Genomic DNA, 25,506 nt, shown 5'->3' on the forward strand with positions numbered 1-25,506 from the left:
TAACCAATAGCGCTCCATTAGTGGATCTCAAAGAACAGTATTCAATTTTGCGTGTTCTGGTTCACGTTTTCGTACTCGCATTTGTCCACGAATGTACACGGGCATTTGCATGAGCCGTGAGAAGGGAAAGGGACCTTGGTCCTTTCTCATCCTGTCTCTCAAATGCATGCACGTGGGGAATGGGTTCCTAAAATAACTGAAGAATGAACAGTTCATCACAGTGAATGAACCCCCTAGCACAGATGCGTCCATCTCTCTGTGTCCGTCTTCTTCCTATAATTCTGTGTCGCACAACGCTAGTGTCTTGCGTCTTGTACAGTGCAGTGTCAGGCTAGTGTCTTGTACAGTGCAGCTGGACAGCTTCACTACAGGACCTCAGCATCCTAACTGTTGCTGCGGAGACGAAGTCTATATCTTCTACCAAGCAGCATCTTCAGCTACACCCTTACACGGTCTGTTCAAAACTAAGGAAGCAGTCGAGGTCAAAAAGATAAGCAAACGAGCAGAAAAAGAGCCAGTAACATGGACATATGGTCTAGCTCAATAGCACAACAGAAGATATAACTATGAAAGGTGTCGGCAGTGCGAAACGAACAAGGCCGAACAGCAGGAAAAAGACCCGAAGATCGTTAATCGATTAGATTTAGGGGATATCCCTAAGGCGGAGTATGTTTCTGCGAAGGAAAGCCCTACAGCTTTCTCAGAAACTTCGCAGTTGAAGAACAATTCGTCCTGGTCCAGGATTCGAACCCGGGACCACCGCTTAACCGGAGCAGTCGTTCTACCAACTGAGCTAACAAGGAGGCTAGTCGTTTGTAGCGCGAGAGCGAATTAATCAACAACTCGAAGTGAAGGACAGGTGTTAGTCGACCAGATTTAGGGGAAATCCCCAAGGTGGAGTAAGTTTCTGCGAAGGAAAGTTTGACATCCACGTCAATGCAGCCGAACGGTTGCATTGAGATGGATGTCAAACTTTCCTTCACATGACGATCGTTGTAAGAGAAAAATTGCCAGCGCGTTTTTCGCGACCGCTAATTATGTTCCATAGCACTAATAAACAACTGGCTCCGCTTTTCCGCCTCGAAAGGCCTTCGGCACGCGATACTTAAAAAACGTTCCTTCGACGGTCAGCACACACCCAGACAGGCAAAAAGGGCTGAAGGAGCACGCCAATGAAAAGGGAATAGCCTCTAGCCACCACCGCCACCGTCGTTGGTCACATAAAGCCCGCTCTACACGGTGCGAATTTCGCACGGGAATTCGCAGCGATTTATTTTTCACTGCTGCGACAAATTGCCAAATAAAAAGCGGCGTTCTCAAGAGACTGACTGATTGCGGGGTTTAACGCGCCGACGCTACACAGGCGATGAGGCGCGCCATGCTGGAGGGCTCCTGATTAATTTAGACTAATTCGGAATCTTTAACGATTCTCCGGAGAAATTCGACTGTTCCAAATATTTTGAAAATTGTCCGAGCAACAAGAATTAAGCGCTCTGCCGCTCGGGTGGCGCCGCAGCGGCGAATTTGCCGGCGAAATTCGCACCATATTTAACGATTCTCCAGAGAAGTTCGACTGTTCCAAATATTTGAAAAATTGTCCGAGCAACAAGAATTAGACGCTCTGCCGCACGGGCGGCGTCGCAGGGGCGAATTCGTCGGCGAAATTCGCACATGTAGACGGCGGCAAATGTCGGAAAACTACCACGTCTCGATCGGCGGACATTCCCTCAGCACGTTCCAGAGAATCTTCTCGCCATAACGATTCGACCAAGCGACCACGGGTAAACAAACAAAAACAATGAACAGCGAAGGGGACCAAAATCAGATACAATGCGAAACAAGCGGGAAAAAACCTAGCGCGGATGCTCTCACCGATACTTTCCTCCACGTCCTCCTCCAGCCCTCCCCCTTTCATCTTACAAGACTCGCTTGGCTGCACCTCCATTGGAACAGCCGGCGACCTCGCCTCCTCGCCTGTCCAAATCGTCCCCTCTCCACCAGAGAGTGGAGGGATTGGCGGCGGTGGCCTTGGACAGAGCAAAATCGCCGGCAGCAGCGCGACACACGCAAGCAGTCGCGGCGCACTGGCCATCACGGCGGCAGCGGCACGAGTCAGCGTTTAAATCCACGCAGTCTGCCCCCTCTCCCCCGCTCCTACCGTTTCATAAACCGCACGGAGGAGGCGACGGCGGCCGGAAATAACGCGGCCACCAGCGAAATGTCCATGCGCGCAGCCGAGCGACAAACACCGAGACTTCACGAGGTCGGAATCGAAACAGCCGAACCCGCCCGCCATAAGAGGCAAGGTTGGCCCGGCCTAGCGCGAGAGAGAGAGAAAAAAATAACAGAGGCAGAATTATTTGAAAAGACTTCCGCCTTTCGGAGTGACGAATTCAGGAAAGAAGCGAAAAGGCCCCATCATTTGCGCGGCTTCTGAAATAGGCTACCCCACCAACACCTCGCGTAGCGTACTCCGACCGGCCGGCGGCAGGCAGCTAGCTGCAGCCAAGTCCGCCTTCAAGGACACGGGCGGGCGGCCGGATCGAGCCGAGATCGGATAAACCTCGCTACGTGACCGCGGCGCGCCTATCCAAACGCGACGGGAAGCAGACCGAGAGCGTTTTCGCTTTCTATACGACGCCGTTAGACGGAAATTAGCCGCTGTAGCGAGTCACTACCGTTCGCCTAGTTTTACCCCCCTGCGTCCGCAAGCCGTGTTCCAAGAAATTAAAGAAACGACAGAAAGAAAAACACGCTGTGGAGGTACGACGCCTCGGTCGAAACATTTCCCGCGAAAAATAAATTCAGAAATGGGGCCAAATAATGGGGCAAACGTGCATAGCGTCGAGCTAGTCCCGCCAAATGAAAGAAATCGTCGCAAGTTCGTGCGGGTAACAATAAAAGCCCGAATACGTACAGCCTCGGTCAAAATTCTCTAGGCCAGGACAAAAGCTTTTCGGCCACGAATAATTAAAAGCAAAATAGTAAAGAACCCCTTGCAAACTCATTCAGCTCTCAAATCTACACAAGAAATGCTTTTTTACAACAAAAAAAAATGCAAGCAATAACGCACAATTTCCGCAAGTTTCGAGATACAGTGACCTAGCGTGGACAGGAATGACGTCATATGGGCCAGCACTGCGTCGACAGCCGCCAATCGCGCAAACAAGTTTCTGTGACGTCATAGACGGATCCCCGCAGTGGCCGGGGTGTCGCCGGTGCTTACGTTTTCTTGAATATCTAAATTACTTGTCTAAAGTTTTCGACAAGATTGGTACCATTGTTTGGGGACAAAGCAAAACGAAATAACCGAAATTTGTATTTTGTCTTCATGGCCCCTTTGACGGACAGAACCGATTTTTGTGGAGCGCGTGTCCTTTAGCATGTATGAAAGCCAGCGTTTTATAGTGTGTAGTGCAATCTTATACCACGAAAAAGATTAAATAAAATGACGAAAATTTTAATTTCGCGCTAATCTTTTCGCAATCTGACAGGCGGCGCCGTGTACCTGTCTGAACAATAAGCTACCATACGTTTCCAAATTACTCTGTCAGTTTTAATGCGTGATTCAATGCGTGAATAGGAAATACGGCCCATTATTGTTCTTTAAGCCCGGGACAACGTTTTAAATACGTCTTTTCATCTAACGGACATTCAAAGTACGTTTCCTTGAACGGTTCCCTGGCCTTCGTCAAGTCGATTCACAGCTTTTAGTCAGGGAACCATCCGTACTTCATTCTGGAAATAAAGATTTGAATTTTTGCTTCCGCATGGCTCACTGTCACGGGTGCCAGCATTCCTTTTGATAGGCCATGTACCAGGTTTAGACAGGTAGGTCTAAAAAATTGCCATTTCGTAAGTTCTACGGCGCTATCATTTGACCTTTCATTTGCGATAAGTGATGCTCTTTCATTTGTACTGCAGGCAGCACTGCTGCCCTAGCAGGAGAGGGGTTATTGTAGCTGTGTTAGAAGCAATTTTTAATACACGTCAGGTAGCGCGTTCCATTGTTCAGTTGTGCGGGGGAAATACGACATTTGAAAGCGCTTACTTCGGCCAAAGTAGGGGCGTACAACTTTAGAGCGATTTAATCTGGTTGATCTTAGGGGTGCGGGATGTACATACATATCTCTGCATAAACCAGTTTTACTGTTATACAGCAGAGAAAAAAATTTAAGCCTTGCAACCTGTCGACGCAGGTGAAGTGGTTCCAATTCCAGCGGCTGCACGCGACAAAAATCGGCTCAGTCCCTTTAAATAAACATGATGAATGACGCAATGTGTCGTCATAGCAACGCCACAAAAACTCCCACCGCACGGTACGACTCGTGTTTCAACCGCTTGAAGGTACTCAACTAAAACTGCGAAGAGCAGTTATAGAACTCCTCACGAGCGGACAGTTAGCGCGATAATGTTACAAAAAAAAAATCGCTTTTATACTCTTGCTCGGTGATAAAGGAGAAAAGGCTTGATAAATGTTCCGCCAGGTGTTCCCAATAAATGCTTTAAAAGAGCGCATTTCGCAGCGAATACCGCTGAATCGCGTGGGAAGGAAAGTACAGCGACGGAGCGAGTGAAGACGTGAACGAAGTCCTCAATTTCCACAAGGCGCAGCAGCGATAGAAAGGCGCCCCAAAAAACTGGAATCGAAAAAAAAAAGGGGGGGACCAGTACGGTATAGCAAGCAAACGGCGTTGAAGGTTAGTTTTCAAGTCCACACCGTTAAACAAAAAGAAAAATATTTCACACTGTTCCCGAATCTATGTTAGAGCGTTCCCAACCACTCCCCGAACAAAAAAGATAAATTCTCCGGGCACCTAGGTCTACTCAACGTGCTTCGAAAACTTCCTCACTGCTACATCGCGCTTGCGTCTCTTTATTCGTTCTTATTTCTTTTGTCTTTCGGCGCAAATTACTTCGAATGGCTTCTTATCTGCTACTCACGTGCATCGCGTTTAGGTGGCGGCGGCGTGCACTGTTCACGACTTCACCGTTTCCAATTAATAGTTTTGCAATTCCCGAAGTGGGTATGTAGTTTTGCAATTCCCGAAGTGGGTATGTGCCTTGAAGAAAGCAATGACAGCAGCTTTTGTTCTACAGATGGCAACGCGTCAACGAAGACGAAAGTGCACTGGCTCCAGAGGTAGCACTTGGCTCAGTGCCTCAGTGCGCGTTGTTGCGTATTGCTTTTAAGGCGGAAGCTTTTTAGTGGGGTCAAAAAACTAACGAATTTCCCCATAGACCGGTCGGTTAATTGAAAAGCTCTGAGGAGATCTCTGTACGCACGACAGGGGCGTGAAACCGGGCTTCCATTGTAAGAATCAAAACGGTTACATGAAAATCGCGAAAAAGCAGCTGTTCTAGATAAGCCAATGCATGCATTGCCGCCATGAAGAAGCAGCACAATAGCATACCTTTCTCTCAAATCCCCGTATCGGTACATATTTACATGTGTACTGTTCGTAGATGCCGATTTTGACTGATCGTAGGGTTTAATACGCCGACGCAACGCAGGCGATGAGGCGCGCCGTAGTGGAGGGCTCCGGATTAATTTTGACCGCCTGGGGATCTTTAGCGTCCGCCGAAATCTCGTACACACGGGCGTTTTTGCTTCTCGCCTCCATCACAAAAGCGGCCGCCGCAGCCGGGAATCGAACCCGCGACCTCGTGCTCAGCAGCACAATGCCTTAGCGACTGGGCCACCGCGGCGGGTTGTTCGTAGATGCGTTTACTTAGTGACCGAAAAAAATCGTCGCATGGGTTCATTCTTCATTTGCAATTTGGATCTTTGGCGATCGTTTGGACGCACTTTTGATGCAGTTTTGATGCGAGAAAATAAATTTTTGCGCTTCTCTCAACTTTCCTTAGGAATTGATGGTGAAATTTGTTGCACCTTGAGAAAAAAAAAAGTGCTGGCATGCTCAGACGGCTGCTACTACGGATACCTTGGTTCAAACTCCATTGGACCACACGTTTTTTTTTTATACATTTAGTGTTTACAGCGGCGGTCACTCTCGTCAGCGGACAATCGACAACACTGGCTTTTCGCAGTATGTGGCGCTTAAAGCTTTCGCCTTTTCAAACAAAAGAGAAAGAGACGCAGAATTAACTCGGACTACCCGGGCTTTCGCACAACAACGACGCGCACAAAACGGGTGTGTAACAATCCGAGCGCCAAAAAAAAGTATTGGCATAAATATTCGCTTGACGTAAGGTAAAAACAGTCCGCTAATTTTTAAAAAATGTGGGGGGAGAGGGATGGTGCATATTATGCGAAATCTGCGAAGCAACGTAAACGAACCGAAATCAGAATTACCAACCCTGTGCCAAAGCAGGAACAAAGTGGAACAAAGCACACATTCCGACGTGAGGACAAGAGAATATTAAAATGCAGAACCGAATCACTCCGTAAAATAAGCGCAATTTTGTACACAAACACAACCGGCGATGGCTAGGTAAGGACCGCACGACAAAAAAAGAAGGGTTCTGGAAAGTCGCAGACATCTGAACACAGCCGCGGCGATCCTGCGACGACCAACAAATCCACGCGTAACCAAGCCTCCCCTTACCAACCCCCATCGCCGCATACGTAGGCGCACAGCGTAGACTACACACCTCCAACGCCCGCATAAACTCCTCCGGCGATTGCTGCAAACACCCCAAATACCACTTCAAGCAACGTTTCTTTCAAAATACCAGCCACTTTCCAAGGAGGTAGCAGCTGAGCCTGTCGTCAGTCTCATAACGGCGAGACGACTCCGAGCAGGAGCCCTTCTCTATCAAGGTGGTGTTGTAACGTCAGCGGCAGAGTGGGGAGCACTCAAAGCCATCTGCCCGCCGTTGTCGCGGGGGCTCAAACACACCTGCCGCACGCGCACACAGACAGCGCTGCGTTATGTAGTAAATTTGCGCCCGCCAGCCGCTGGGCGCGAGTTCCGTAAAACCGCGCCGTAACTGTCGTCTGCTAGCAGGCGCAGCGCGTAGCAGACGACCGCAGTCAGCGTCGTCTGCAAGGGCACCATATATATATTGTGCTCGCTCGCAAATGGGGAGGGATAAGGCAACGACGCCTGGAGAAGGCCTCTATTTTCGCTGAACGTAAGCGGCGCGTAGACGATACCAGCAGAATAAAACACCTCAACGATAACACAGAAAAACGCCGTAGCCAAAACAAAACACTGGTTGAAAGAACCCAAAGGCACGGCTGCAAAAGTAGTCCTAGCGTCCCCAAACACACCGTGTGCGCTTTTGCTCAGAAACGACCGATACCGTTTCAGTCAGACTACCAGAGTAGGAGCTTGTTCGCCTCACTTGCCCGAATATATGTCGAGCAGAAGTAGTGCCCAAGGAAAACAGCGGCTTGACGAGCCTCCAGAAAAACCGTCTGCAACACCCAACGTTTATAGAACCAAGGTCAGTTGTAAAACTTCGAAGTGTTTCCCGGCGCCGCCGCACCAAGCCGCATTGATGGCGCTGCAGTCGCACCCGGCTCCCGCGCGGGGCACCGGGTGGCTGAGGAGGCAGCTGAGGTCAGCACGTTCTGAGGGATACACCTGCCGTTGTGCGGCTGGCGTCTCCGCGCGTGCGTGCTTGCGTGCGCGTGCGTGCGTGCGCACTCCAGTTGTAGATGGTTAGGTGAGCACCATGCCGGCGTGTTGTGTCCCCGGTTGCGCGGGTGGCTACAGGGGAAACCAAACCCAAAGGCGCTTTTCTCGCACTTCAAGTTACTTCGGCCTTCGTGTAGATATATGGTACCGTGCCAATGCGTGTCTCGCCCGAAACCTCTCAGCCACATCGCGCGTGTGGCGTGAATTTTTACCCTGAGGACATAGCGAGCTACACCCACTTCATTAACAGTGAAAAAGTAGAAACTGAGTGAGGAAAGTGGAGCCTCGTGGAAGGAGCAGTCCCGAAAATATTTCCAAACCTGCTTCCTTACCTATCAAAGCCGCCGGCAAATAGAAAGAAATTTCCACGCCAAAACATGCAAATTCTTGCACAGACCTCGTCTTCACAGAAAGCCAAAACAAGCGCTAACGGTGCAGCCGAAGAAAGTGCTGCAAATTTAGACGTGCTGGCAGCGAGCAGTAAACCGTCTTTGAGAGACATGGAAGGAGTTCGTTTTCAATTGGCGAGCTGGCGAAAGAATGTTGGCAGAGATTACAATAGAAGTCATGTTGGCTTTTTGTTGTTGTTGTTCTTCAGAAAATAGAGGGATAGCTTCTTTTCGTTTAAACGTGTTTCAATCGGGGAAGAAGTAACTATTTCGGTCAGCTGCTGTCTCCGTTGCAGTGCCTAGAAGCTCTGTCAATAGCGTAAATACAGTTACTATAATCTCATTTACCGGCACGAAGTAGACGAGATTATAATAGCGGTATTTGCACTATTTACAGAGCTACTAGGCACTGCAGCGGAGACACAGATATACGGTTTGTGCCGGGCGCACTGCGATCGTCGTCTTCGTCTTGATTCCCTTCTCGGCCCCATCACCACGCGAAGCTGATACTTGACAGCCTATTCTTTTCGCCAAGAGGGATATCCCGTGAAAATACCTCCTTACCTTGACTAAAAAAATACCCACTTTCTGGTTCTTTTATTCAACCGATAAGCTTTTTTAACGAAATGATGACAATGTTTGCCAGCCTTCACTAATGTCTCTGCATAACGCACCAGCCACATTTCCTGCCTAGAGCCTCAACAAGAAACGTAAATTATGTAATGTGAAATGGCAGACGATGCTCTAAACGAACGCGGAAGTGCAGCCACAAAGCCGCGCGGCCTTTGAAATGCAAGCGGCTACTGCGCAATGGTTGTCGCCGATTGAGCGCCGTAGCTCCGGTGACATGTGGCTAGATTTACCACTTACAAGCGTAAATAAAAGGTTATAAACGCGCTGATCGGCATATTTCGCGATTAAGCTCGCAACGGCAGTACAGATGCGGCCCGCGCTGCCTTCGCTCGTGCTTCCCCAGCGGCTGAAGGGAGCCGGTTGCGACGGCGACGCCACCTGGCGCTGTGGGTCGCTCTGGCGCCGTATTGCTGGTATGGCGGAGGCGGAGAGTTTTAAAACTGACCTTGGTTCTATAAACGTTGGCAACACCAGCGACCGATTACGTCTGCCACGAGATCACGCGAGCAGACGACGGTGCGCTAGCTGTCTGCTGCGCTACTACAAAAGCCGCGGAACGCCACGAACGCTAACCGAAAGCCGACATATTCCTCCTCGCTTCATTCCAGGCTGGGAAACCAAACAAACCCACACACGACGGACGAGAAAGGGCGAGAACGAATCAGGGCAACGAAGGAAACGAAGAAACTAGCACGCGAAAGGCCGCAACGACTGAAGGCAACTGAGAGACGACGAAAGAGGGGGAAAATGGAGCGAACGAACGAACGCGACGAAAAGGAAAGCAGAAGAAAAAAAACGAATCAGAACGAACGACGGCGAGAGGGATGAAATGACGGCGAAAGTGTAAAGCAAGGCAAAGAAGAAGCCCGGAAGACTATAACAGGAAGGAAGGAGTTACCACAAGGCCCGCGGGAAAGGAGGGGGCGATGCAATGGCGGAAGTTGAGAGAGGAGTCAGTCAACCCAGCGAGGGAGGGAGAAAGTGGGGAAAGGGACCCGACGGCAACACCGATAGGGAAAGGGCAGCGCGTTGCGTGAACTCGCCCCCACCAGGTCGGTCACCCAGCTTGCCCGAACCGCTCCGTAGTCGGAGAGAGAGAAGGAAAACGCGTGTAGTGGGCGAGGGTATAAACAACGGGAAACCGTTACACTCCGCGCGGCGTTTAGATAGCAGCTTCGTCAGGCAGCGCGGGCGACATATCAAACAGGAGCGGAACGCGGGCAAGGACACATCAGTAAGTCCGCGCACAAAGCATCTACACTGCATTGCGGCATGCTGTCTCCAAGCTGCACATCAGACAACTTGGCCCTATGCGTAAAGTCATTGTCTGTACCAATCGACTGCACTGAAAGCGTAGCCTTCCACTCCAGAGGCCATGCTGAAGAAACGAGTACCTACCAACTTTTACAATGCTGTACTTTTACAATATGCACTTCTACAATGCTGTACTTGCGGAGAGAATTAAACCGCCTCATCGGACGACGAGGACCCGCGAAGATTGAAACGAGTCGGCATTGCTTCCAGCAAGAAAGCTCAACTCGTTAAACTCTAGCCAGTGTTAACTTGTCGTCAACCAACTCAGATTCACCGCTGGTTCCAGAAGTCTCCGACAGCGATGGTCAGATCTGTCCAAAGCTCGTCCTCCATTGACATTGCGCACACAAGCTCTGCGGTCCAAGCCGCAAATCTGCGAGCACGCGTATACGATGGTGAAATGCCCATATGGCCCGTTATCGATTTCGTTCCCAACAAAGAGATAAGAGGCCAGTGGCGGCGGCGTATTCTATTCCTCGGATGTAAAGGGGGAGCCGGCTATTATCAGCGCACTTTAGATAAGCAAACCCCCAACACACACGCTTCCCTAGGAAACATCTGCTGTAAGGCAGGTGAGGGAGCGAATCCGCGACGCAAGCCAGCCAACGCGGAAAACGCCAGGTGGAGGCGAGCCCATTACCACGACACAGTGTGCGCCTTTTCATGCATAAGCATTCTTTCGAGTAAAGGCGTCTTAAACCCTGCGCGGACCATGTTGTACACAACAGAGTTTTACTGGAAAGAAATGCAGTGCACTGGGCTCAGCAATGAATGCGGGCTTAAGTAATTGCAATCGACCGCCACCAAGTTCATCCAGAAAACCCCTGACAGTACCAAGTTGCGCGCACTAACGTGTGCGTGTGCACGCATATGCACGCATGCATATATGAGAGAGGTGTCGCATAACATTGTCCATGCACAAAATCTCTCGATGCATCGAGATAAACAATTCTCTGTATAATAATCCTTCCCTGGTTGATCCGAAGCAACGAATGCCCATAGAGGTACAGTAACCACGCGTGAAGGTTTAATATAGTGCGCAGCAATGCATTCGTGCTGAAACGTCAGTGCACAGATATCGAACAAACTGGACTTCGAAGCCGTCAACTATGGCTACTAGCCCTGTAGATGCTTTGCAGGTTTGAAGAGCACCAAACCGAACGAGTCGAACCCTTCTTTGCGGCTGCCCCGTGCGGTTCAGATGATGCGACAGAAGTTTAGAGCCTCAGTTTATTCCAAAAGTGCCAGATGCCGTTACAGCCACCCCCAGCCAATCAGGCCCAATGTGGCTTATTGCAATCTCAGCTACGTCAATTCGTCCTTTTCGTGTTTGCTTTTCATACGTGCCAGAACTCTGTTAAATACAGCCTAGTGGACTTGCAAGTACATTACCACATGCAAAAATATGCTTGGGGAATGGGGAAAGGGCACTTATCAATTACTTTACTTTCGCGACCTGATCCAAGTGCCTAGAAAGTTCACAACACGTGTAACAAACACATTGCGCGCATTCAACTGAAAAATTAGGCGCAATGTGTGCAACTCTCTCTCGTTTCCCTTTTACAGGAAATATTAAAGCCGTACATTATTCTCCGGCCTACACATCAGCCCAGAGAACCTTGTTTCATTGGCAAACTGGACAGGCGGCAAGAATTTAATGAACATGAGGTTGCAATGGATTTCTCACACGGTTTCTCAATTCAGCGCTTTCAAAACCAGTAATCCTGCAATCCTTTGAACACAAAATGTGAACACTAAAACACTAGAAAAGAAGACAACTACCCTGTTCAAAGACAAACCAGCAAAATTTTGGAGCCACGAAGTCGGAGCAGGGAGGATATGCGAGCCGTCAGCATATATAGCATGACAGAAAGTTGGTCAAGTTGGTATTGATATATTATGAACGATAGCGTGAAAAAAGACGGTGACACAGAATAGAACAGATACAGAATCTGTTTCTTAATAAAGTTTCCAGTTGCTAGTAAAAAAAAAAAAAAAACAAGCGTGTTGTCCCGTGTACTTTCTATTCTGCATCGCCGTCATTTTTCGCTTTTTTTCATGACTTCTTTCTTAAGGGACCATGCAGAGAAAATACAAGTTTGTTTTATTCAAAATATTTCGTGTTTTATAGTGCCCCCCACGCTTGTCCGGAAGACGATGCTTTATTCACTGAGAAATTATTCTAAGTTAAAATTTTGATTCTCCCGCCAAACCGTGCGTTTTTGCAACATCTGCAAATGACATCACAAGAACCGCTCTGCAGCCGATTGCGGAGCCTCGTTTACCGTTATTCAACCTAGATGGCACCACCATACTATGAAGGGCCGTTTTCTGCCTTTGCTTTGTTTTTGGCCATATTTGTACCTAGCTTGTTTTTGTCAAGGTAGAAAATAATCCTTTCATGAAACACGGTGTTTGCTTGGCAAGTATGGTCCCGCAAGACACCGTCACTTACGCAAATCGGCCAGTGTTGTCTGAGGCAACCCCGAAGCGCTGCAGTGTTGTGCAGCTAAAACAAGCATAGTGTGCACAGTACCAATAGAAATACGCATCGGTACTACTAAGGTGTACTTTCGCATATTCCCCTGTTTACCCCACCATTCCTACTGCTATAAAAAAAATGTGCCCTAAATGTAAGCGCAAATAGCTCATTCGGCAAGCTTGCAAGCCCTGCCTAAATTGCGTTTGCTTTTTCCCGCCTCCGCCAATCGCAGAGCTGACTGGTATGACATCGTAGGAGGTTCTGTTGCGGGAAATGAGCTGGTTGGTCGCATGGACATTCCCTTTTTCCTAATTATACAGCTTATTTGAGCGAAGTTTATGTTAAAAGTAGTGTCGGTATGATTCTAATAAGGCTATCTTTCGAATGAATGAAACTTGTGTTTCGTCTTCATGTCCCCTTTAAGCATGTACAGGAGAAAAAAATGGAAAAATAAAACAGCAAGGGGCCCAAGGGAGCAGCTTGCGGGCTTGAGTTTGCAACTTGCTACGGTAAAAATTCTCAAGCTGTCACTTCCATCCAGTGCACTGAGACATTTCTCGCTAAGCACAAAAACAGCGAAACTAGCGCCGTAGCATCAGCGAGAAGTACTACCCCACAAGCAAACTTGAATCTCGAAGGAAAAATAAAAAGGGAAAATCAGGCCACCAAAAAATAAATCAAAGAAAAGAACTGTTGAGGAAGCAGAGGTTAGCAAAGCAGTGAAGGAAGGGGCAGAGAACAAAAAAAAAGTGTCTAAAAAATAAGTTGTGCGGGACACAGGTTGTCGAAAAGCGCTGAACGGCCGGGAAACTGCGATACGTGCAATCCATCACGAACCATGCACACGAACAAACAGAGAAAGAGAGAAAAAGAGAAAGAAGAAAATCTGCCTGGCATGCACAACATCTGCGCGGCGCGCGCAGGTATGGCACGCATCCAGCCCACATCAGCAATTTCACGCTCAATCCCGTCGGTGCGGAGAAAAGTGCCTGTCGCTCATGAGAAAAGCCAGCTCATCGCTGTTCTAAGCACAACCTACGTCTATTAAGTTTCCAAGGAAAAGTAATTCGATTTTAAAAAATTCGACACATTCAACCTTGGAATGAACAATTCCTTTGCCCTTCAGTGAAAGCAAGTTATAAACATTGCCCGACTAACCCAAACCAGCTTAAAAGTTCAAAATGTATTGGCCATGTTGCGAGTACCTTCAACCGATCCTTTTGTTTTTTTCTTTTGGAAGAAAAATGTATTAAGAATGCCATTGCTCTTGCATCAACCTTTTCACCAATTTGATAACGTCGGCCATGACAACACACTCAAAAATTTTTTAGGGTGAAATTGAAACAGCACATCAGTATTTTTGACAGTAACACCAAGTTCAAACAAAAGGAAAAACGTAAGGTACGGCGGACATTGACATTTCAAAAATAGCGTCGAGCTATACACAGCCATTCCGTACAACTTTGCAGCAGTTTAAAACGTGGCCACAAAACAAAATGTGTTGTGTTTTCTCTTCATTTTGTACAAACTAAAGCTGCACAAGACTTCCCCTGAATAGAGAAATACACAACTGCCCAAGTTGAACGACACAACGCAGTTACAAGATTTTGCTTGCTTTTGGCGAAACTCGCAATACACTTCAAAATGTCAACAGAGGTTCCCCAAGCATAACCAGGGTACTGCTATTTCTTACAAGACTCGTCTGATGCGTCGGAGAGTACCACTGGTTAAAACCAAATCACAGACTCAAAGTGCTACTCATCAAATCCTTCGTGCCATCACTAACCCACGGGTTGCATCCCCTCATGCAATAGTTTAAGGTTCAAACATACTATATGAAGAAATTTCCCCACAGTTCAATGGTTGAAAGGATACTATTACGTAGTTCCACACAATAAACCCCCAAATCATTCTGCAAAATATACAAACCCATTTAGAGCTTTGACACCGAGCTCTCCATGTCCTGTTCTAACGATGAATACCTCAACAAGAGAAGGTACAATTTGTACTCCACAAGAAATAAGCGCAGCAGAAAGTGAGCTGCAAACTTGCCGCCACAAAACGAACTTTCCACAAAAGCAACAAAAACAAAAATGGGTGGCAATACCAGCAGTGTATATGCCACATGCGCAAACGATATGACATGTTTTGAAGTGCCAAAAGCAATATACCTAGGGTTGTTCGTTTTCAGGTAAATCCCGATTTACCCAATTCTTACGCCCTAAACATGTTTCAGGATTTCTCCCACAATAGCCCTCCTTAAAGCAGCGATTTGCACAATCGTGCGCTGATGGTACGCCTAAAAACACAGCCCTAAAAGCACAGCTTCCGAACTCCTCGAGTATTGCCATGACTCTACCGCTCACTACCTCAGGTTCACAAACGCTTTGCTGACAATGTTGTGCCTAGCTAATGGAAGCTGTGTTGTCTAGGGAACTTCCTCCCAGTTGAGATGCATACGCTCAGCGATCAGACAGGTCTCTAATGAAAACCGACATGTTGTGCAAGCAGATGATAATGTTTGTAAACAAGGATGACTGGAAAATCATGACCAGCCTTATGAATAAAATGTTTCATTTCTTAGAAGCTATTAATTTCCTTAACTGCCACCACTACTGATTCATCTCCAAACAAATGCAAATTTTGGAGAGCCTTTAACCTATTTCCCCCAATTACCATCTTCAAATAAACACCAATTTTAACGCATTAGAGTTAAGAAGATCGTGACATTGTCTAAAATAAACGGTGTATTTCTTAGTACATTAAAAGAAAAAAAAAAGAGTTTCGGAATTGTTCTGCAAAAAAGCCCGATTTCTCCTTGATTATCAGTTCAAAAAATAGCACCCAATTTTTACTCCCCCCCCCCCTCCCCCAATTTAGAAAAATTTAAAACCCTAAAACAAACAACCCTATATATACTAGGTGCAGGCACGTTCAATCTAGTCATGTATGCAGCTGAGGCTGCAAGCTTTTCTAACCAAAGTCATCACAACCCCTTTCTGAGGAACACCACTTCAACAAACTTTTTTAAAGACTGAGCTAGCATGACTGTACAGTTGCTAACACCCCCCCCCAACACTGCCACTCTGACCAACATCGCTTCGACAAATGTTTCCCCAAAAGCAAACCTTTCGTAAGTTCGTAATAAAACTTTCTTAAGTCCGTAACAAACCTTTCTTAAGTTCGTAACAAACTTATCTGATCCCACTTAGGGATGCGAAACTAATACATTAAACAAGAAATAAGCACATTAACGCATTTGCTTGCAGTGGATTTCTTTAAAGGGGCCATGGAGGCAAAATACAAGTTTGTTTTATTTTAAAGATTTGCCGTATTAACCTAGAAATTTGTCAATTTAGGTTAACATTTTGATTCTCCCGCCAAATTTTGTGTTTTTGTGATGTCCGCCATGAAGTCACAAGCGCGGGTATTCAAACGAGCTTCCACTGCGTCATTAGGCTCGGCAGCTTTGCTTACTGTCAGTCCACCCAGAAGGCACTACCATATGAGCCGCGGATCGTTGTCCACCTTTGCTTAGTTTTTGACCGTATTTGCCCCTGGCTTGGTTTTGCTACTGTAGAAAGTAATTGTTTCCTGAAACATATGCCATGCTAGACCATCAGGGTCACGTAAGACACCCTCGCTTACACCAATCGGCCAGTGTCGTGTGAGACAACTCCAAAGCAGCGGACTGCTGTGCAGCTAAAACAAGCATAGTGCTCCCAGCACCAACAGCAGTGCGCATGCATCGATGCTTCTGTTTGTGTCCATTTTCATAACTTTCACCGTTTACCCAACCATCCTTACTACTGTAAAATGGATATGCATTACATTTAAGCGCGAATAGCTCGTTCTGCAAGCTTATAAGCTGTGCCCAATTTGCGTTTGCTTTTGCCGGCCTCAGCCAATCGCACAGCTGGCTCATATGACATCACAGGTTCTGTTGCAGGAAATGAGCTAGTGGGTCGCATGGCCATTCCCTTTTTTCCTGATTATATAGCTTATTTGAGAGAAGTGTGCGCGAAGAGTGGTGTCAGTATTATTCTACTGAGGAAACCCTTCGAATGAACCATACTTGTGTTTTGTCTGCACGGCTCCTTTAAATTATTCATTGCCAAAAGTTGCCCATTCCCACAAGCTACCTAATTTCAGTGAACAGTGCTTGCAGTAACTATGCAAGGGTTGTTGAAATACAGCCTAGCAACAGTTCACAGATAAAAACATCGCTCATCATTCTCTAGCTGGTGTGTTTATCATGCTCAGAAATGCTCCTGAACCATACATTGCAATGGGGCCAGGGGCACCTCCCAGTGTTTTGATTCCTATACTTCTTGCTTGAATAAAATAAGTTTGTAACTGCATCCTGTTTTGTGTTTGCATGTGTGTGTGCGTGTGCAATGGTACTTGCTTAGAGTATGGGTGAAAAGCATGACGTACTCAACTTCAGCTCTCCTCTTGGGCCCACAATGCTCACATTACGCACAACTCTGGGGACAACATACCAGTACCAGACTTCGCAGTTACCCAATCCCAAGTTTTACCTCATTAGATTGTTTTTTTTTTATCAAGGTTTATTAGAGAAGCGCAACATATTAAGGGAAAGCGACGTTCTTAGTTAACAGAGGTAAGCCGCTCGTCTAAAGAAACAAAACACACTTTTTCGGCACTAAACCACTGTCCACTGAGAAGCACGAATTAGTCCCGTGGCTGCAAGAGCTGACAAGCGGCCTCCCAAACATTTTCGACCCTTTTATATTCCACACATCCCACCTCCAAACAAAGCCGAATCAAAAGTGCCGCTTCCCTTTATACAACCCTTTTGGCCAACTTAACGGCGAAATTGCCAATAGTTTAATGCTGGGGTCAGTGTTCGCTAGGTTTGGCTGACAACGGCCGAGTTGGCTGAAGTGCTAATGAAGCTGTCTGTAGCAAAGAGCAAGACAAGGCTGAATGGGACGTGAGCAGACTCATGAACATCCACAGAGGGGTGGAGGCATTCCTGAGGTCAATGCTGCAAACTTGTTTAACTGAGAAGATCGCTATCGAGGCCATTTAAACCATTTTGTTCAGAAAACGTGCATCTTCTGTGGATATGTCTTTGTTTTTAGTTAATTTTTTAAAGATGATAATGGTGGACCAACTTTCTCGTCACCAAAGGTACTGTTCGTCAGCCCTTCAAAACAATGTCGGCACACGATGACACCAGGAAAATAAATTCTTGATCCAGCAAGTGAAGATTCATTCCACCTCAAAGGAAAGCAAAGAATGGCATGCCGCAAAGAATGCGGCAAAGAATGCTATGCCGCATTTTACAGAAATGAAAAGAGGGTTCTCGTTGGTAGACGTTTGCGTTCAGAATAAGGAAACAGCGCGAAAGATGAGACAAGCGAGAGAACAAGGAAGAAGTGTTGAGCTAACACCAGCAGCAGTTTGTTCTTTCGGAACCTGGCTTGCCAAGAGAGAGGGAGCTTTGCTTGAAAACTTCCAAATTTGCCGCTACGCTGACGTAATATGGGCAGGTGCGATGTGATATGGGCCAGCATAAAAATGTACAGCAGAACCCCGTTCATACGTTTTTCACCGGATTGGGAAAACAAAACGTTAACAACCAGGAAAACGCAGCAGTGAGGAAACCTTCGAAAATGAACGAAAACAGTGTAGCTTTGACCTGCAACCATGTATTCCTGCAACCTTGGCTTTTGAACCTTAAAGAACTTGAATATAGTATTGCCCCTTTTTGCGATTGCTGTAGAACACCACGCGTGGCAATGCAAGGTCCCTGGCGATGTCAACTCTCTTCCACACTGTCTGCTTGTCAACTGCGTTTAGTACGTCAAGCTTTTCCTGAAGGGAAAGCGCCTCCCATTTTTGCGACGCCATCAAAGCATAACGAAGTTCGCGGTTGCAAACTCAACGGCGTTATCAGAGCTTGAAACACACGATGCCGACGAGACCGCGTGCTATTCTTGCGGTGGTTCTTTATGGCAAATACGCACTTCCAGCATTCCGAAGTGAAGCTTCCATTGTAAGCACAGTGATGATGGTGATAGCATAGGGCCATCAAGTGGTGACGAATCGCACCTGCATACGGCTTCATGCCGTCAGTTGAGTAGCCAAGCCTGGCCAAGGCTCATCAAATGTCAAAATGGCGGTCCACGCATGTTGCCTGGGCAGGTTCAGAGTGTAAGATTGCAACAAATAATCCAGGAACGTACTCTGAGCCACAACGTAACGCGAGGATTTGAATACATGGGACTCTATGTGAACTGCGCCGGGATTCGACAAAAACAATGTTGCAGCCGGAAAAACGCAGCCCCGAGGAACGTAACACCGGGGTCCTACTGTACATATCAGCGTGTTAACCGAACTATACCCAGATCAAATGGAACTAGAAGCCCAATTACAATTGCCCAGCCGTTTTCTTGGCGGTGGCTTAGGTCTGCGGCCAACAGCCACAGAAACAGGATTGTGCGACATCACAGAGATCCCTGGAAAGTTGCTGGAGAGCTTCCTCTGCTTTACCTGCTTTCTTTAATATCTGAATTATAATTTTTCAAGTTCGTGATAAAGTTAGCAGCATTGTTATCGAAATGAGGCTGTCTTTTTATCCCTTTCAGGGCCAATGACGCATATGTATGTCTCTGGCAAACACTTTCAAAATGGTCAATGACGTACATGTTCATCATCATGGTATGTTTAAAAAGCCCGCCTTTTTCAATCATTTTTCTCGCTTGGCATGTTCTGCCACACAGGAAATGCTTTTCTTGTGCAGATGGCTTTTCTTTCCTTTTTTTTTATGCTTTAATAATGCGGTGCACCGGCTGGTTTTGATTTCATCCTCTGGGCGCTTTACACTTCTTGCGTCAGCGAAACTTTAGAATTTTTCTCATGATACTCATGAATAAACCCCGTGTAACAACACAAACAATTTTCTTGTCACATTATGATCACCCTAAAAAATTACGACAATTTTTTTCTCAAAATAGATTCGTCTGATGAACTGATATCAGCAATAAAAAAAATCGACCCTAGGGGGTCGCGTTTGGCAAAAAAATTTGAACCTCAAAGGGTTAATGAACCGAAGTTGTATTTTGTATTCCCGCCCCCGTTAAGCTACATCCCATCTTACTTCCCTTGAAGTTCATTCGAGTGGCGCAGAAAATAACAGTTGCACTATGGTACAGTCAATGAATATGGGGACTTAGAGCAAAAAAGACGATTCGATGGCAGACGAGACAGGCGCACAAATCTTGTGAGTATGCTATGGGAAGCAGTTTTAACCATCAAATGGCGAGGCTTCAAGCTGCTGGCTTTCCGAGCTCAATCCTTACCGCCGTGGCGGGAGGTTTGCTAGGTAAACCAAAAGGTGCTCCTCAAAGGGCTCTTGCTGAGCGCTTGCCAAATAAGCCAAGGACCGCAGCCATACCGTGATTGCACCGAGTTGCGCACAACCTTAAAAAGGTTGCTTCCAAGTACAACGTACCGGTTGTGTTCTCAGCGCCCTTAAAACTTGCCACGCTGTGCTCAAGAATAGCAGCAGAAATGAAGCGCAAATAATGCGAAAAGAAGCATGTCAAGCCTTTCATCAAGTGTGCGGTAGGGGTTGTGCATGAGATTCCTTTGAATTGCGGCAAAGTGCATATCGGCCAAACCGGCTGATGCATCAATGACCGCCTAAGAGAACATGCCCCGTCGATGAAAAGCGGAACTGGTTCACACTTTCCCCAACATTGCAAAGATTGTGATTGTGTTTGTAAACCCGACCTGGACAAAAAAAATATTATCGGAAGAAGCAGAGATGTCACTTGCCGAGACACGTGAGGTTGCCGAGGCATTTTTTTATAAAAAGAAAAGGGCCCATGTGTGCGAGTGTACCGTCACTTTCTATCTATGATAAGGAAAGTGCTTTTCTACAATCTTTTTCTGACATTCGTGCTGTGTCAGATGCCCAGGGTGTATGTTTTTCCCTTCCTTTTTTTTTTCTTCAGTGCATGCCTGTTTATAAAAAATTTTTTTAAAAGAAGCACCTGCCTCGTCTGCCACCGTCCTTGTCTTTCTTGTGCTAAGTCCCCCATTCAGTATGTACCAAGTAGCCCAACAGCCCGTTTTATTGAAGTACAGTCATTGTTCACACCCCGCGAAATAAAAGTTTTGAACTGGCATTACCCGCCTGTCGGCTATGCACAATGAGCAGCACGCATAATGCAAGTAATTCAAGCCATCTTGCACAGACTTAGGCTAACACAAATTTCCGCAGTATCGCCGCAAACCTGATCTTTCCATCGAGGAAAGGGAAGGATGTGGCAGAGAGTGGGAGAGGGGCTATCGGATAAAGTTGCCAGGTATAGAACTTTCTGTTCCTTGCAGTCAGCAGAAATTCTTTAGCGGTAGACATGGAGTTTGGTCATCAATATGGGCGGCTAGACTGCTATGTGGCAGATTGCAACTGAATAAGCGATGCTGATCAACGTTTACAGCGATTACCAAAGTGCAGAGGGCTAGAAATGCTTGCTTCCAAGGGTCACTCACGCAATGTCTTTCTAAAAGTTTTACATCCACGTGATGTTATTGTAACATTATCTTCATATTTATATACACATTTCTGTATTCAGGCAGTTTCCAGCTACTAGGTTGAAGAATATATGTACGCAAAGTGACAGTGCCTAGCACTAATATTTTCGACAAGGGCCACCTTTGTCAAGGTTTATGGATGTACGCATGTGCATATATAAACATATATGCCCCCTTCCCCTACAACATTTAATAGATTGCGATGAGTGTTACACGAATACCATTACTGCAGGCAAGTTTTATGGCTACCCAACATACTTGCGATAACACAAATTCCAGACGATTACGTTCAATAAAATCCCAGATCAACTTAAAAGATTACAATTCTGGATTATGCTTAAAGACCAGTGTCCCCAAAAGTTGAACCTCGGAAATGCTGCAGATCTATATCATATTTTACAGCTGACGGTGCACATTATCGAGGGCCAACTTTGGAGCGCCAGATTGGGAATTTCCTTGTAAAAATGAGCATTCTGTCCCTGTCAAAGATTTGTTTGAAATGTTAGAGGCACATCATAACAAAATCACACCACCTTACAACAAACTTACTCCCAACCACTCTCTGTAATTAATGCCTCCAACCATAGCGGAGCTCTCAAAAAAGGTCCGAGAATGAACGCTTTTTTTAGTCTCCTGGCATTAGATGACTGTTTCACCTTCCGACAAATTCCAAAAACGTTCTAACAGGCCAAAATGACATATTTCAAACACACTACTCTCCCTAACCAAGCTACCAACAACTTGGAACCCAATTCCCAGGAGTCTTTCAGCACCAGGCATTAGCTAAACAGAAATCCCACAGTGGAATTTTGCCCAAAATATTGTATCCTAGCAAACATCCCAACTTAGCAAAATATAAAGAAAGGTTATAAGGAAAATTCAAGCTTTCATTGTTACAGCTGCAGGCTTCTCATATTTTTCTAGGTATCCCCAAAATTTCGAACTATTTCTACTAGGAAACAAATAAGCAATCTTACTGATGGAACATTTTTCTATACAGACACAGTCACTGTCCTCAATTGCATAACAATGGTAGAATGGATTGCGTTGCAGACATATGAAGAAAACTTCCAGATGCGTACTCCAGTGTTTTAATGCCTGCCACATAATTGTATGTCCAATTGCTGACATTTCATTCCCCTCACAAAATTCTTCAAACAAATCCGTCTAGCTAGGTTCTACAAGCGCAAACAAATGCAGAGATTCCCTATAAATAAAAGCAAAGCTTCCCAATTTAACCGTATTCATAGTGCTCAGCCAAGCCGTGATTATAATAAGCTGAGCTAGCAATAATAAAGATCAGCTGATCGAAACATGAACAGTAAGAGGATTCAGGAAGGTTTCATACGTTCGCATTGCAGAACATAAATGCTATATAACAATCCTGCCCACTTTATAGCCACCCTAATGGGTGGATTTTCATCTCGTTCAGTAGTTGCTTTAGTTCCAGAAGACACTATGTTGAGCGAAAAACAATCAGGAGTTTTTTTTCAACAAAGCCCAAGCGAAAATTCCACTCTCATTTCCACAACCCTGACGTCGTGTTTCAAGCGCAGATGATTTTATTTATCGCCTTAAAAACAAGCAATCTATGTCCGTACTTTCCGTCATGAACTCCAACTCCAACTGTTCTGATGCGATCAGTCACAAGCGCTGGGTTTAAGCCGAAGCTTTGAGTCAGTGACCAAACCATATTTCACTGAATTCTAATAGTAACCGTATTGCTACACAAATAGCAGTAATCACATGAATAATAAAAGCACTTGGCAGGCACCGAAACAATATTTTGTCGACCCTCAAGCGAGTTATGCCGTTTCAATTTCCAATGAGCTCTAATAAAACCTGAAAGAAACACTGCGTTCAAGTGAACGTAAATACGACGAGATTAAACGACGAAAAACGTGGATTGTAATGGGTTCAATGTTCAATCAGAACCCAAGGGTATGGTCCCCACTAAGCCTGTATTTAATGTTACCACCAAACGAAAGACGCTTATGGCGACCAGCGCAGCTGAACCCTGGTCCGAAAAATCGCGACCTAAAGGCAAGCCGTCATTACCAAACACTTCCCGATTAAACCGTCTAGTAAGGCAAGCGAAAATCGATAAGACGCCCCAATTTCACCAAACAGTGACCAGCGAAAAAGCGACCGAAATTACCTGCTGTACCGGAGACTGAAGGCGACTGTGAAGCTTCGTGAAAGACAGCGCTAACAACGCGAGACCCGCCAAAAGACAACGTCCGACGCTAGGAACGGCAAAGCAGTGAACACACACACACGCGAACATCCTCCTCTCCCGAACAGAGTTTGAATGAGATCGGCGGGCGTGCGCGCGCGCGCCTCGCTCACGTGGAAGTTCGCGTCTGTAAACACAAACACGCCGCTGCTTTCACACTCACCGGACGTAGATTTGCCGCAATGCAAGCGATGCGTTGGCGCAGGCCTTGGGAAAGTTGAGTTTGTCCAGAACGTAATCCCATTTGAGTAGGTCGTTCACCTGGCCAAAACAGAAAAGAAGGACTGCGTTACGGAACAGGCGTTAACCGCACATCGGCGCTTCGCTTACGCGATCCGACCCTGCCCGGGGCCGAAAACTCGCAAGCACACACAGCGAGACCCCCCACACCGAGGTGACGCCGCGTGTTTGCTCGTCACTCGGCTGCCTGGCTTTGCGACGCAGGCGAGCTGAAGACATCCACGTTAGTCCTAGCACAACTGGCTGCCTTTGTTTCGCAAAGAAGGCCGAATTCGAGCAGGCAAACATCGCCCGTGGGGCCCGCGCGACGCCACAACGCTGGCCCGATCGGCCGCAAGCGGCCGCACGTCGACCCAGGTGTCCGACGTTCCAAGGGGCCAACGCCGACCCAACTACGGAACCCCCCCTTACCCTCCCCCACCTCCCCGACGATCGCAAGCCGCACCGTCATTCAAACGCGCGCACGCCAAAATAAGGCCCGAAATTCGGTCCCACACGACGCGCAAAGTGCCAGCGACCAACCGAGGGGTCGAGCGACCGGTCCCAAACCCGCGTCGGCCACCGAAGTGGAGGTAAATTCAAAACCCGCACGGCCGCCCTCTCCTCACCTTCTGCCAGCCGCCGATCGCCGTCACGCTGTTGTACAGGGCGAAAAGGTCCACTTCCCGGCCGTTTATCCGTGGCGCGTGCCGGAACGGGCTCCTGCGATCGACGAACACCGAGTCAGTCGACGGCCGGGGCCCGAGAAACACAGACCCGGCGCAAACCGCGAGCCAGACTCTCCTCTCCCGAGAGAAACTTCCACAATGGCTCGCCGACCAGCCTCCGGCCCCGAAAAGCTGAAAAGACTCACCCCCGGCTCTCGTGGAACTTTTGCAGCTCGAGCGTGAACGAAGAGGAGTCCTTGGTGTAGTCGCCGGGCTCCTTGTGAAGCTTTTCCATGACTCCAGAGCGCGCGGAGGTTCCTCACCTGACGTTCATCGGACGGGCGGGTTGCTCCGCCGAGGCCTCCAGGCCCCGATGGCCAGCTAAGCCTCGTTCGAGGCGCGCCAACGCGCCGACACTTGCCCAGCGCCCGTTTGCACACACCGGGAACGTATTTCGCTCGCCGGCACGCTCCGATCACATCCCGGGTTCGCAGCACCGCACATCCAGAGCACCGCGCATCAAGAAACCACTATCACACCGAGCCCAAAACGTCACAAGGTTAGAAAACGCTCAAAAAAAAGCTATCGATGTCATTACATACGCCCTCGCCCACTGCGCGCCGCCTCCTCTCCCGACCATTGTCTTCATGGCTTCCCCAAGATGGCTGACGGAGTTTCGCCGTCTAGGGTATGATTTCGCGCTTGATTCGCTCGTTTGTAGCGTGTGCGTTACCCTTTATTAGCGTAAATTTGGCTGTTCTTTAGGTGAAGTTTCGTGCGAGTCAATGACGACGCTGTGAAGGCCATCGTTGTGAGGGAAATAAAATACTGAACGTTGGTACACCCTGTGGTTTCATTTTCTGTTTACTGACTCAGTCGCTGCTACGTCCTCCACTGTGTTCTAGCAGTTATGACATGATTAGCGCTTGCTTATGTTCCTAATCTATCTGCGTTCAGTTTTGCTCAGTACGGGTTTACGTGCAAAAGCCTGACGAGAAGCAATCGTTATTTACTTCGGAGCGAAAAAGCAGAACTAGCACCAGTGGCTCCATCTTCCGTTAGATGTCTGAACCATTTTGTATCATCCTAGAATAGAGAGAAGTTAGCACCCCCGCATGGAGGAAAGAAAGGCGTTCCTTGCGTCAGACCAGTCAGACCGTGCGGCCTAGACCGTGGTCGAGCCGGGCCATTTTAATTAATTGGTACACTGAACCACTAACTTCGCTGAAACATCACACTCTTGTCGCGAAGGAATATTTTTCTAAGAAGAATTGAAACTGCACGTCTATGTCGATCTATTTAATCTCTTACAAAATAGCATTTGAAGAGAGAGGGGAGCACAATTTCTCCTTTAATAAATTAGCCCGATTGCCATGGACCCAATTTG

General features: G+C 47.2%; 1 protein-coding gene across 1 annotated transcript in view; it reads right to left on the bottom strand.

Annotated features, from left to right (window-relative positions):
- The window catches only part of Bap170 (Brahma associated protein 170kD), an 84,591-nt gene extending 59,870 nt beyond the window's left edge, over positions 1-24,721 (bottom strand). Inside the window, exons 1-3 of the mRNA XM_077673968.1 lie at positions 24,326-24,721; positions 24,081-24,174; positions 23,396-23,493 (exon numbers count right to left, since the gene is read on the bottom strand). Coding sequence (XP_077530094.1) covers positions 23,396-23,493; positions 24,081-24,174; positions 24,326-24,414 — 281 coding nt within the window. The 5' untranslated portion in view covers positions 24,415-24,721. The remainder of the gene's footprint in view (positions 1-23,395; positions 23,494-24,080; positions 24,175-24,325) is intronic.
- Positions 24,722-25,506: the final 785 nt, after the last annotated feature.

The sequence above is a fragment of the Haemaphysalis longicornis genome, unplaced genomic scaffold (assembly GCF_048455015.1).
Source record: "Haemaphysalis longicornis isolate Haplotype H1 unplaced genomic scaffold, Haemaphysalis longicornis Haplotype H1 scaffold_6, whole genome shotgun sequence".
In the NCBI taxonomy this organism is placed as follows: Eukaryota; Metazoa; Arthropoda; class Arachnida; order Ixodida; family Ixodidae; genus Haemaphysalis; species Haemaphysalis longicornis.